Source organism: Perognathus longimembris, chromosome 4 (assembly GCF_023159225.1).
Source record: "Perognathus longimembris pacificus isolate PPM17 chromosome 4, ASM2315922v1, whole genome shotgun sequence".
In the NCBI taxonomy this organism is placed as follows: domain Eukaryota; kingdom Metazoa; phylum Chordata; class Mammalia; order Rodentia; family Heteromyidae; genus Perognathus; species Perognathus longimembris.
Window position 1 is genome coordinate 48,364,698 of NC_063164.1, and position 13,192 is coordinate 48,377,889.

The 13,192-nt window shown below is 48.2% G+C and overlaps 1 protein-coding gene and 1 long non-coding RNA gene across 4 annotated transcripts; one reads left to right on the forward strand and one right to left on the reverse strand.

The window, feature by feature from the left end:
• The first annotated feature begins 3,165 nt into the window (after positions 1 to 3,165).
• LOC125350532 lies at positions 3,166 to 7,145 on the forward strand. Its single transcript, XR_007210762.1, has 2 exons — positions 3,166 to 3,349; positions 5,188 to 7,145. It is a non-coding gene; the product is annotated as an uncharacterized LOC125350532 (long non-coding RNA).
• A 266-nt stretch (positions 7,146 to 7,411) lies between these two features.
• Positions 7,412 to 10,695, reverse strand: Hoxd8 (homeobox D8). Of its 3 annotated transcripts, XM_048345201.1 has the most exons (3): positions 9,248 to 10,695; positions 8,697 to 8,839; positions 7,412 to 8,618 (listed from the first exon to the last, which is right to left on the reverse strand). In XM_048345201.1, exons 1-3 carry the CDS (start codon positions 9,816 to 9,818, stop codon positions 8,544 to 8,546), a joined length of 789 nt encoding a protein of 262 aa, XP_048201158.1. In that variant the 5' UTR covers positions 9,819 to 10,695; the 3' UTR covers positions 7,412 to 8,543. The 3 variants fall into 3 exon arrangements, with proteins under 3 accessions (XP_048201158.1, XP_048201157.1, XP_048201154.1); XM_048345200.1 differs by having other exon boundaries at positions 7,412 to 8,836; positions 9,248 to 10,678; XM_048345197.1 differs by having other exon boundaries at positions 7,412 to 8,839; positions 9,248 to 10,534.
• Between the last annotated feature and the right edge of the window lie 2,497 nt (positions 10,696 to 13,192).

The following is a 13,192-nucleotide window of genomic DNA, read 5'->3' on the forward strand; positions in this document are numbered from 1 at the left end:
CTAGATCGAAAATAATGCGCGCAAGGGCAGAGCTAGTTGGCTATATTTAGATGGAAGGCTGGAATAAAAGAAAGAGGAGCCGCAAATCCTGAGGGAGGGGTAAGGGAGAGATCTCTGCTATGTCTTCCTGTCCTGAGTCCACTCCCCCTCCCCCATCCGTGCCTTGTGGGTTGTATCTCTAGGCTGGACTATCTGCACTGCACATGCGCTGGGTGCCTGGTGAATGTGGGTGGTGGGCGTTGCGGGGGACCACTGAGCTGTGCCTGCAGTGTGAACAGTGCGAGTGTGCAATACCGTGCACTCCTGATGACACTGGCTGCAGAACAGGAAATGTACTTTTCTTTTTCAGGAAAGCCTTTATAAAACGCTGCCACCAAGCTTTCTGGTTTGCAAGGCCAGGTCTCAGCAACCAACAAAATCTCCAAGTCGCCAATGAACACCATCAACGTTGTCAGGTGGCTCAGACATTTAATATCTAAGACACTTCGTTGTCTGTTAAAGCTGGGGAGAACCGCCCCACGTTCAGAGTATAACTTCTCCTTAATTCTGCAGAACTATCTAGTCCCTGTCCCTAAAACATGGAGTATCATTTTGCATCATTTCCATTTCCGGAAAGGTGGGCCTAAATTAGATTTAAATCGGAATTCTTGATAGTTTCTCTCCAACTTCCGGTGCCCCCACATACTCTGCCTGGCCGCCGCACTGCGGCAAGGCCGTAAATACCTCTAACAGCTGCCTGCCAGCCCAGGGTGAAATACTGTCTTTGTTCGATTTCCCCTGCCTCTCAGAGGAAGAGAACAGAACTCTGGCGAAATATATTTATTTGTAGGAACACATAATGGGAAATCCCGCTTGGTTTTCAGCCCTTTCCTGGTCCTCCTAGAGTTCACTAACCCAGTTTATATCCTGACCTAAAGACCTGCTCCAAGGCTTACACGTTCATTTGCTTCCTAATCTATAAATGGTCGAGGTTCCAGCCACGAGTGCTGGGAGTCAAGCTTCCAGGCCTATGAGCTCTTAAGAGTACCGAGTATGTTTTATTTCGTTTCCTTTTTGTTGGTGCTAGTGTACTAACAGAGACAATGGGGACAATTCCGGCAGGGAGGCAACTATCTTAACTAATTTCTTTGTAGAATATATTGTCTGTGTGCAAATATGTTTTGCGGGATGTTTATTCTTTTAGATGTAATCGAACATTTCTTTCCAATAACCTGCTAATGCTACCACGAGAATTGTAAAGAGCACCTCCATCCTCTCTGTCTGCCATGATATCACCTTCCACTGTGTTCTGTGTAATAAGACGGGTAGCCCGCCTAAGTACTGGCCACCAAACCCAGAAAAAAATCTTGAAACTCTGAACCCAAAGCTTAGCTCACACAACCACAAATCCACCTTAACCCCCACCCAGCCACAGCAAAGCTAGAGGATCCTCCACACCTGAAGCTGCCTTTGACCGTGTCTGCCTAAAAACTGATCAACCGGCTTGCTTTTCAACTGGGAATGGGTCTTTACACCATCATACTGTAGTAGAGAAATAGCCATAAAATAGAGACATTCCAAATTAAAAATACCACTCGTGTTTATTTGTAAATGATCACAGTGAGGGGCCCAGGACAATTCTGCAGACATCAACTGATCACCAATCATGGCCTCCATTTTGAAAGCGCCATGATTCCATCCTTAATAACTAAAAATTCTTTTCTGCAAATATGTCATCGTTCAGAAATGCTTTCACAGCCAACAGTGATAACACTGGAATAATAAGGAGGAGGCTAAATTAGGATTTGCTGTTAGATGATTTGAAGAAGATGCCCTGCTAAGGGCAGATCAACCCTATGCGCAATGCGGCAGATTGTCTAAAGGTTTTAACATTTCACAATGTGCTCATGAAAGAATAGGGAATAGGATTCTCAAAAGTGGATGCAGACGGCATCCTCAAAAGTGTCATTCCAAAGGGGGGGGAGGAACTGTATTTTGTCCCGCAAAGCTTTTAAATTTTTATTTTTTTACAGCATACTTTGGTTCAGTAGTTTTGAAGTAGAGGGAAATGTATTGCTATGCAATATTTACTGGTAAGTAAGAATCCCAGTACATTTAGAAAGCACAAAGACCTACTCTTCCTACTCGCAAATGAAAAACACACCCGGTGTTTGAACTTAAAAATGCTTCACATTTCTGAAATATCTATTGGGTTTCTCTTAAGACCTGCAGCAGATTTTCTCACACTATTACTTCTCCAACCATGCATCAATTCTGTGACATAAAAGAACCCAAATTCACCTGACACATAATGGAGTGTAGAAGAACCTATCTTTGAGATTTGCATTATTTTTCTAGGAACTCGAGAAGCATTTTTAAATACTTAAAAATTTTACTCTCATACATAAGGCCCAACAAGCCACAAGCCCTAGAAATGAGCCACCATCTAGACTCAGCAAAGCCTGGATTCAAAACCCAAGGTCTTCCTGGGTCCACAGAAACCACCCCACCCCCACACAGTCCCTAACCCCCCAGAAACCACTCCACCCACACACAGTCCCCCAGAAAACACCTGTTCGCCTCTCTGATACTTCTGACCACAGACGAACCACAAAAATCACATTGGTCTGTAACACAAGGTGCCTGTACTGACCCCCACTCCCACTCCCAGCAAAGCTGAGATATGTCCGGAAACCTTTTACCCTCGCTTCTTCCCAGGGAGGGATTAAGGGGCAATGGGGTCCCATCTATGCCACCCACAACTCAGGAGGATCCAAAGCCTCCCCCCTTTGACTTCGGAACCCCACAGGACCCCAATCTCTGTCCCAGGGGAGGTTCTGGGGACGGGGTGCTTGGGGGCAGGACACCAACCCCCCCCCCCCAGGTCTCTGGGATTATAGGAGGGCTGTGCTGGGCTCACCCACTGTCCGAGGCGGTGCCCGCCTCCAGCTCCGCGCTGGCAGCGCTCCGGCCTCCGAGTTCGGGGAAAGGGGTGGCTCTTACCGGGAAGCTGCCACGCCGGGGGCGGCGGTCGGCCGGGGAGGCTGCAGTAATCCATTAGGCGCCGCCGAGTTGCGCGCATCGCGGGCGGCCAGCACCGAGGCTCGTGTTGGCGAGGGAACCGGGTGGAAACCGCGCCGCGGCCGCCACCGCAGCAGGCCGGCTGCTCCGGGCCGGCAGTGTCCGCGCCAGCGGGGGGCTCGGCGCCTGGGGCTCCTTCCGGGCTCCCCCTCCGGACTCCCCGCCGGCTCCGGAGGCGGCCCGAGCGGGCGGTGGCGGGGTCGGGCTGGACGCGGGGCGGGAGCCGAGGCCGCTGCGGACCCCGCAATCCCGCAGCCGGCGACTGGAGCCCACCTCTGCAGAGACAAAGGTTAGAAAAAGAGGGGGTGAGGCTCTGGGAAAGCAGAATGCGGGGGGAAATTCGCCTGGGAAATCAGGAAAAAGGCCGTGAAGGCGAGCGGCGCCTGCACATGACCAGCCGCAGCCAATGACGACCGCAAATAGGTCATAAAAAGGTCTATTACCAAGTTGTAAATTTTCTTCAAACAAAAAGGAATTTACTGCAATTCCTTGCGGATTTTGCACATACAGCTCAGAAGCGCCATGTTTTTTCTCCTCTCTCTCTCTCTCTCTCTCTCTCTCTCTCTCTCTCTCTCTCCCCCTCTCTCCCTCCCTCTCTCTCTCACTCTCTCTCTCTCTCTCTCTCTCTCTCTCTGTCTGTCTGTCTGTCTGTCTGTCTCTATCTCTCTCCCTCACTCTCCCTCCCTCTCTCTCCCCCCTGTGTGTCCCGTCTCCTTTCCCCTCTGGCACTTACTTATCTCTCTCTCCCTCCCTCAGGTCCTTACTACCTTCTTTCCTGTCCCTTTTTCTCTCTTTTGCTTCCCTGCTAGATCTTTCTTTCCTTCTTTTTCTTTCTTCTTTCCTTTCTGTCTTTCTTTCTTTCCTTCTTTTCTCTTTTTCTCTTTCTTTCCTTTCTTCCTTTCTCTCTCTCTTTCTCTCCCTCTCACACACATACACAAATTTTCTAGGAATTCTTTGTAGGTTTTGTTTCTATCTGCTCAAAACCTCTGTGCAGTTGTTGTGTGGGAGGAATAAAAGAGTGCTGCTTGGCACCACCTCCCCCTTCTAGCATCTCCTTTTACACTGGACACACACACACATACACACACACACACACACACACACACACACACACACACACAGAGGCTTATGCAGAAGGAGGGCCAAGAGCTTTTGAGTTTTTACCCTCTAATCTTGGGCAAGCCAACCCTGATGATCTTGCCCAGAAAACCTGGGCTCTGTAGGCCAAGAACAGCCACAAGCTCTCCCCTCCCAATGGGCTCCAATCTAAATTAGGGTCCCTCCCATTTCCTGGGGGCGGGGTGGGGTGGGGTGCTGCGACTGGAAAGTCACCAAACACCTGGGAGACCTGAAATGGCTTTAGGTATCCTGCCAACATCTCCAGAACCCTATTTTTGAGAGTCCATTGTTTGGTCTTTATCTCCACAGAAACTTCCTCCTGGAAAGTTTGGAGTTAGGTAGGAAGCAATCTTTCTGCCTCCCCTGAGGAATTCCTACCTTTAGGTCCCATCTAAGAGTAAATTTTAAAATGGACTTTAATTCTATTCTTCTCTTCTTGTGAAACCCTACCCCTGTCCCCCAAATGTCTGTCCATTGAATAGCTTGCTCAATTTCTGGAGAGGGGCTTCCCCATAGTCAGCCTAGGGGGGAAAAATTCTCTCAAAGGCAAGTACCACACCTTTTTGTCTTTTCCATCTAAACTGTTCTAGTGACTCCACTTGAAAGTAAATGTCCTTGTCTGGCCTCTAGCATTTTCCTCATGGACCTGACATCCAGGCATCAGTACCTGATGAGGGAATGAGGGAACCCCTACCACCCTTCCCTTCCCAGGTCTTTCAAAGTGTTTATGGGTTTTTAGCGATAAGTTTGTGTTCACACTGTCTATCTGTGTATAAGTCCTCAGATATCAACATCTTCACCTCTAGTGAATACCTAAGTGAACTTAGGCTTAACAGGCCATTTGTATCCATGAGAAAGTTCCAATGGCCTTGGATAACTTTAATAAGGATTTCTGTTGTCATCTGTCAGCAAAGGTCTAATTCTGTCTAGAAAAGGCCAGTGGACCCTAATTTTGCTGGAGGGTCAAGGTCCATTCAAATGTTCTCTCTCTTCCCTGTCTGCCCCTAGGTGACCAAGAATTCAGCAAACACAAGGGAAGCAAAGGACCACAGCTTGGATGTAAAACTTAATGCCTTGAATAAAAAAAACTATTTTTATTATACAAGTAAATGGAACATGTTGATGAGCCTTCCCAAGCTCAGAATATTTTATACTGGTTTATACCCATGCAACTGAGTAAAAAGGCATTGTGTAATTCTAAAATTTTCTGAGAAGTAATCAATAGCCAATTTGCCTCTTTATCTTCATCCATTCTACCCTAATAAAAGTAGAGTTTATGACCCTCCGTTTCAGCTTGGGAAATGAGGGCTAAGAAAAGGCTGAAAAGGCAGCCATATTTGCTTTTCCTCCTTCGCAGAGGTAAGTAATGTGTGCATCTTTGTGGACCTTACAAAATGGTAACCCTAAACCAACTATTCTGTATAAACGATTGAGCCTCGCACCTTCTTTTGTGTTTCTGTTCCTTGCAAACAAAGCCTAAGTAACTCCAAATCTTGGCATTTCCTTAATGTTAATATTCAAAGGTTCTATTTTTCGTTAAGTAGTTTACAGACCTACTTGATTGCCTCAATTTGGAGCAGAAAAATAATGCCACTTGGGATTCCAAAAGGTTCTCAGAAATTTTATGCAAATTTCTGCAGCAAAAAAAGCTTGTTGCGGCAATGCTTGAATGTTTACTGAGCTGAGCCAATTAGAGTCTCTCTTCCTGAGATACCATGTTGGGGGGGTGGGGATATGTAGCCATTATGAAAGAAGGTGGAGATGATGTGGTCTTAATCTGTAATTCTTTCTCATATACTAAAGGAAACATACATCCACATTTATACCCAATACTTTCTGCATGTGTGTAACGTATGTGTACATACAAGTTCATATTCTCAAGCAACACTATTGAAAGTCATTTTCAGTATATAAGCTATGTTTTAGGGAGATGATGGAGTCTGAAAGTACATTTCCAGAACAACAAAATGCCAAGGAAATGTCATTTTTACCTTCCCTTCCTTCCTTGATTTCCACCTCCACCCATGCAGTAGGTCACTTACTGGGTAGACTACTAACAAAGTCGGTAGCCCTGAAAATGGACTTTAGGAAGCCAGAATTTTTAGTGGGGGACAGCAAATTGTACAGAAGGCTCCCTTACATCACGGGCAGCTGGAGCCAAGCCAGTACCCGTCTTTGGACAGTTTATGCCTAAGGCTGTTTCCAAGCCCTCTTTTCAGTCCTAGACATCCACACTATGTACCAGCCAACAGTAGTCTCGGGCAGCGCACAGAGCAAAATGTTCCTAAATCCAGCATACACATTTGCAGCTGTCTCTTCTGCTGCAAATGTTTAAGCCTAGGCCACCCTTGATTTTAAAACGATCTTTCCTGGCTTAGGTTAGTAAATATCACAGTTACAGCCCCTTCCTGGGTAGAAAGCTAGGTGGTCCTTTCCTTCTGATCCAGCCAGTTCTAACATTTCTCCTGTCCTTGTGTTAGCAGGCAAACAACTGAGGGGGCAAGACTCGCCCCAAACTAACGAATCCTTTTATCTTACCTGTGTGATAAAATCATTCTGGAAATAAAAATGTTTATAAGCAAATGTAGTCAGAAAAAGCAGAGCCTTTCACTGTTTACTTAGTAACAGTGTTTTCCCCTTTCAGGGAGAATGTTGCTTTACTTGAATTTCTTCTCTTTCTCTCCTCTTCCCTCTCCCTCCTCCACATAAAATGGCAGCTGCAAGAGCAGCCTCAAATGGGAAACAGATACCTTGATAATAATAGACGCCAAAGCACAGTATCAACTGGGACTCAGAGGAATTAAACTGTGGTGTAATCTGGACTGTGGGTCCTTCCCTCATTGGGCCTACAATGGGAGACCTTTGTGAAGTTCTAAGCTTTCACAGTATTTTGGGATTATTCAGAGCAAGACAGATTATGGGTAGCAGTAGTCATTCCTCTCTGGAATAAGTGCCCACCCCCAGCAGAAAGAAAGAAAGAAAGAAAGAAAGAAAGAAAGAAAGAAAGAAAGAAAGAAAGAAAGAAAGAAAGAAAGAAAGAAAGGAAGGAAGGAAGGAAGGAAGGAAGGAAGGAAGGAAGGAAGGAAGGAAGGAAGGAAGGAAGGAAGGAAGGAAGGAAAGAAAAAAGAAAGCTTGGGACCAGCCTGGAGCAAGTTGCTGCCGCCTTGTGAGCGATGGCCATTGTTTGCCACTGAAGGATAGGTGTATTTGCCACGACACTCAAAGACATTAGTTCTAGAAAGAGTTTGATTTCTTTATTAAGGCGTTAGCTAAGTTCTGGAGCGGTTGTTTACACTTGGAGGTTTCTGCATGTGCTCTCAGGGCTTGTTTCCAATAGGTGAGAGACCATAGCTTTCCTGAAGAACAGCAGAGGATGTACCAACCGACTTCTGAGATGCACACAGCAAGTTGGCTTCAAAGCAGCAGGCAAACAGAGGGGAATACAAATAAATATGATACCTACTTAGAACAGAATCACAATAGCATCCTGGTCTGGAGACCTACATATTTCAGGCGTTTACAAGCGGAGCTCAAAATGAAAGCAAAGCAACTCGCCAGAGCGAAAAGTTAGTGTAAATGTTATAATTGGCTTTTCAAGTATTAATTTACTCTAAACTGCCATTCATTTGTAGGGACTAGAGAAAAATGATTTAATGTGAATTTTGACATTGTCCTGAAAGTCTTGTCACTGGCCCAACATTTTCCTGAAGTTTAGGGAAGTTGTAGAGCCTGGAGTACACATTACACTCTTCAGTTAACATGTGCTTTTCAAATAATTGGCCCAGACTTTTCCCTGATATGTCACATTTACAAAATACACAAAGAAACCGTTAAGGAGTAAATAAAAGGCACCCAACATATTCATTATAAAAGCAGAAAGGAAAACATAAATAACACACTTAATCAAATAATATAAAGTAAATATTCTGCCAGCATAATTTTTTAAAAATCAATAGACTTCTTTTTAATTTACTCACCATAAAGAAAAGATTTTACATGTTCAAGTGCACTTGTTTGATTAATAAAGCATTTTATATTCAATCATTTAGTGCTAATCATTAGGAAGTTTATGTTGTTGAGACAAATCACCAGCTCAGACATTAAAAACCACCATTATAAAAAATATAGCTACAAGGTCAGTATCAAATTACCCTTTTATAGGACAGCTTCTAGGCTATATAGTAGAAACTTTTTTTAAAGACACCTCAAATCCCTCTGAAAGTGAAGAAACCTCAAGAGCAGTGACATGAAGGTAGCTTAAAACACAGGTAAGGTCCTGTCCAGGAAAAGAAAATCGGTGGTATCCACCAGCATATGTTGTTCATTAGTTTTAACAGTCTGTGGTAAAAATTTAAAGGTAGAAGTTAATTTGTCGGGTCTTCAGCCTTGTCTTCCTCCAGCTCTGGGACTTCCTTTTTGGTTTCCCCGTCCTTCACCTCCTGCCGGGAAACGGGAAATTTGTCCTTGTTGTTCTCCTTTTTCCATTTCATTCTCCTGTTTTGGAACCAGATTTTTACCTGTCTCTCTGTGAGGGCCAGGGCGTGGGAAACCTCGATTCTTCTCTTCCTGGTCAGATAAGGGTTAAAAAGGAATTCCTTTTCCAGCTCTAAGGTTTGGAAGCGACTGTAGGTTTGTCTTCCTCTTCGTCTACCTGGAGCTGCTGATTAAAACAAATAAAAAAAAAAGGAGGGGGAAATGAACGTTTTTAAAAAATGTGATCGGTGCCTCCGCTTGTTGGTGGAGGTTTCTGGAAACGCTTAAGGGGGAAATATACACAGTGTTCTTTAGTTCTGATATCTATATATACATGTGTATGGTGTGTGAGCAAGAGAAGCAAAGACAAGGTCTTGGCGACTATTCTGTCCCCCAACATCTTTTCATGGTTTCTACTTTAGGGAGAAAAAAAAAATCAGTCTGTATTACTTTATGAGTAAGAGCCACTGTGGCTACACAGAAGGAAAAGGAGGGGGAGGGGGAGAGGACAAGGGAGTTTTAAGGCTAGAACGTGAGATGAAAACAGATTTCTCCCCCTTCTCCCCTCTGTTAAAAAAAAAAAAAGCATCCCAACCTTGTGGTCTCATCCAGGGAAACATTTGAGAAGGAGACGAGCTCTGATTTAAGTGGTCTGGGTCCTCGCCAATATTACCACTGGACGATTTACAGTCAGGATATTGTACCAGCTCGGCCTCTTGCTGGGTCGTAAAAATCGGCTGTCTCTGTAAGTTATCGTATCCGTAAAACTTCGCGGGCTCCCCGTGACAGGCAATCCCGCCGCAGGGAGGAGGCGGCGGCGGAGGTGGAGGGTGCGGAGGAGGAGGTGGGGCGGCCTGGTAGGCTGCGGCCGGGCTGCCCCCGCCGGGGTGGAAGTAGTCCTGGCCGGGCCCCGGGCCGCCCCCACCGCCGCAGCCCGGCGGCGGGGACGGGTGCGGGTGCGCCGGCGGGGGCGCGTGCGGGAAGCCGACAGCGCTGTTGCCATAGAGCTGCAGGGCGGCGGCGTGGCGGCCGCCGACCTCCGGCGCGAAGTGACAGTCGTAGTAAGTGGGATTGATGGCCTCGCCCGCCGCCGCCGCCGCCGCCGCCGCCGCCGCGGCCGCCGCCTTGTACTTGGAGTACAGCGGGTTTACGAAGTACGAGCTCATCCGGGCGGCGGCCGAGGGCCACGGCGCGGGAGGGCCGGCGGCGCGGAGCAGGCGGGGGAGCCGAGCGCGCGTCTCCACCCGGCCGGCCGCGCTGCCGCGGGGGCCTCTGGGGCGGCCGCCGGGGCCGCCGGGCTGCGTCGTCGCTGCTGCCGCCCGCTCGCCCGCCCCGCGCGCGTCGTCGCTGAGGCCCGGCGCCTGGGCACTCGCTACTGGGCACTCATGCCCCGGCGCTGGTGTCACCGCCTCGGCGTCGCGCCGCCTCCCGCGCGGGTCGCGGGGCCTCGCCCAGCCCCCGCGCGCCGCGGCCTCTCCCGGCCTCCCCCGGCGCGCGCCGGCTCCGCCGCAATTTAATCACCGACGCCCCGGGTGACCTGGCCCGCCGCCTCCACGGCTTCCTCCCAGGCACCGGGCCGTGCTCGCACACTGGGACACGAAGAAAAAAATTAAAAAGAGGAAAGAAAACAAGTGGCCCAGCCCACGGGGATACTCTGGCTTCGGTTTACAAACCTCCGCTCTGGAGGGAAACGAAAAACACACACCACCACACACCCCCTGCCCGGTGCCACCTCTCACCTCACCTCCCCCTCCGCCCCCTCCCACCGCGGCCGCCGCCGCCGCCGAGGCTGCCGCCTCGGTGCGCGCCGGGGAGGCATTTTCGCACCCCGCCACTGCGCGGAGCGGGAGCGAGATGGGGGCGAGATAACCGCGCGGAGGGATCCCACGCGGCGGCGAGGAGGCGCGGCTCCGAGAGGACGCCTCACGCCGCTCCGGGATGCCTCCGCCGGCCTTAAAGGGGGCCCATAAAGCCGCACTGCCAAGGGCTAGCCCGTGCCCCCGGCGGAGAAAAGCGACTGCAGCCCGCAGAGAGGGGGCGCGGCTGAACCTTACACTTGGGGAGAACTGGGAGGTCACTCTCAGGGAGGCTGTGGAGCAGATGACTCGCGTCCCAAGCTCCTGGGAACTACCCAGCAGAAATTTGGCTTTTGCCTTTCTGAACACGCGGGTGCAGCCCAGGGAATATGGCCAGACGAGGTTGGCCGACCAGACCAGGCCTATTTAGGTGGTTTGATTAAAAGCTACAAAGGTGGCCCCCAAACCCTGGCGTTATCAAAGCGAATCAAAGTCCCGCTTTTCCGGCTGAGCGGGCCTTGTGGAGATGTACATTTACCCTTGACGCATGGCATGCCTGGCCGAGGCTCCCAGGTTAATTGATATTTAATGGAAATCATGCCCATGAATATAGTTTCCATCATTTCACCCTTGATGGACGTCAGTGGTAGGCTGGGGCGGGGGGTGGGGCGGGGGTGGGGGATGTGGACGCGGAGCCTTGGCGCTGCTGCAGGAGTGAAGAGGCGCGCAGTGGGAAAAGTTCCTAGTTGGGTAGGAGAACTAGGGCTGGAGTGGGTGGCATTTCTTGGGGCACGGTGCAACACACTGTACCAGCCCCGGAGCAGAGTTGACCTGGGCGGGCTGGTGCTCCAGGTGGAGGGCGGAGGGGGGAAGGGGAGGGAGGTGCACCCTGGTCTCCCCCTCCCCCTCCTCCCGAATATCCCGAAGGGCTTTCGGTTCGCGCCGGTTCCTGGCAGCTGCAAGCCACCGGGCCCCCGCTTTCTGCTAAGAAGTCTAGTTCGTCTGCCTGCCAAGCCTGCGAAATAGCTGTGGAGAGTCGGTGCAGGCCTCAAGCCTTAAATTGCTAATTTCCCCCCAAGAACTCAGCCTAGTTTGCGGGAGCGGTGAGGAAGAGAAATAGCCAGCGTCCTGTGGGCAAGTCGAGTGTGAACGGACAAAATGTTCCTGTTCTTGGCAGCTCTCTCCAGTGGGACTTCTGGCATTACACCACCAACCACCTCCACACACACTTCTTTTTTTTTTCTTTTGCTCTTCTCCCGTCTTAATGTCCAATAAATATGACGAGTCTCTGCTGTGTGTGTCTTGTCTGCCTTCTGGTGGGTTCTTTGGGTGCTGGGCCCCCTTTCCTTCGGAATAACCCAATGTCCTGAGGGCACCAGGCCCACCGGCCTCTGGAGCAAACCTCCAGGATACGCCCCGACCCACTGAGCACGCTCCTGCTTCAGCTCAAACACACCACCCCTACTTTCCACGACAAATGCAAGCGTCTAAAGCCCCAGACTGACCTCCAGAAGCTGCAGGCCCGAGGTTTCAATTACTATCCGTTGCCAGCCTGGATGAACGTGATGCCTGAGGTCGATCAAAGTGGACTGATTATTGTTTTTATAAATGGAGAAAATAAAATAAAGTCGAAGAGGAAAGCCATAACGATAATGGTGTCTGACTCAATTATTTCTGCAGGGATGCCTGGAAATGGTGGAGGTAAAATGATTGTTAATGAATCCGGAGATACTTGAATTTTTACTAGGGACTTGTTAATGGGGGTGATCGAAAGGAAAGTTTGGGGTTTTTTTTATCCCCCCCCCCGATTATTATTTAGATAGCTTTAAGTTTGAAATGGAACAACTGATTCTGACAGTGGAAGATTTATTTATAATTCAGTTTTGCAAACATGCTTCAAAGATTATTTTCGGGAACGAGAAAAGGGATGACGTGGAATAAGATGCATAAGCTGATTTCTTGAATAGCAACCCCTTTGTACAACTACTTAAATATAATATATATAATTTTTAAGAAGTCATTTTCAACAAAGCCTTAACAGGAACTTGGTAGTTGTGCCTTTTTATTCCACTGGTAGGTGTGGGTGTGGGTATGGGCATGCCTGCACATGTTTGAACCACAGGTAAATGAATAGATTTGGGCGTAGAAAAAAAAAGACAGAAAGCCAAGATGTCAACAGCACCTTTTAAGAGTTGTAGGAGGCAGGCATGAATACAACAAAATTAATTCTGCATATTCCATCCTAATTTAGAAAACATTACACATTTTTCCTCTTGGGACAAGTTCCTTTTAGAAAAGAATTGAGCATTCTGTTTATAATATGAACAGAAAAAGTGTGACTAACTTAGTAAATAAATGTCTATGCTTTTACATGTTTCTGTTTTGATAGCATGCATTAATTTACCCTAGCATTTTACAGTTTCAGCTGTGCCACAGTCCAGATTTTTCTGAAATCCTGAGCCAAAGTGTTATGCCCAACAAACACGGCTGTATAATTTAATAGTTCACATTGTTTATTTTTGTTAAATTCATCCTAATTTGGGATTAAAATAAGATTGTAAATATTTTTAATCAAATCCTTATTCCTCAGCAATTCCTAGCTTTACGATATCAGAAAGTGGTGCAATAGCGCCCTCTAGTGACAAAATACCAACTCCAGTGGACGAATTTAACTTCCTTTTTATGAGCCTCAAAGCAATTCTAATCTTGTTCTTTGAGAACAAGGCTTGGAGCGCTGACACTAA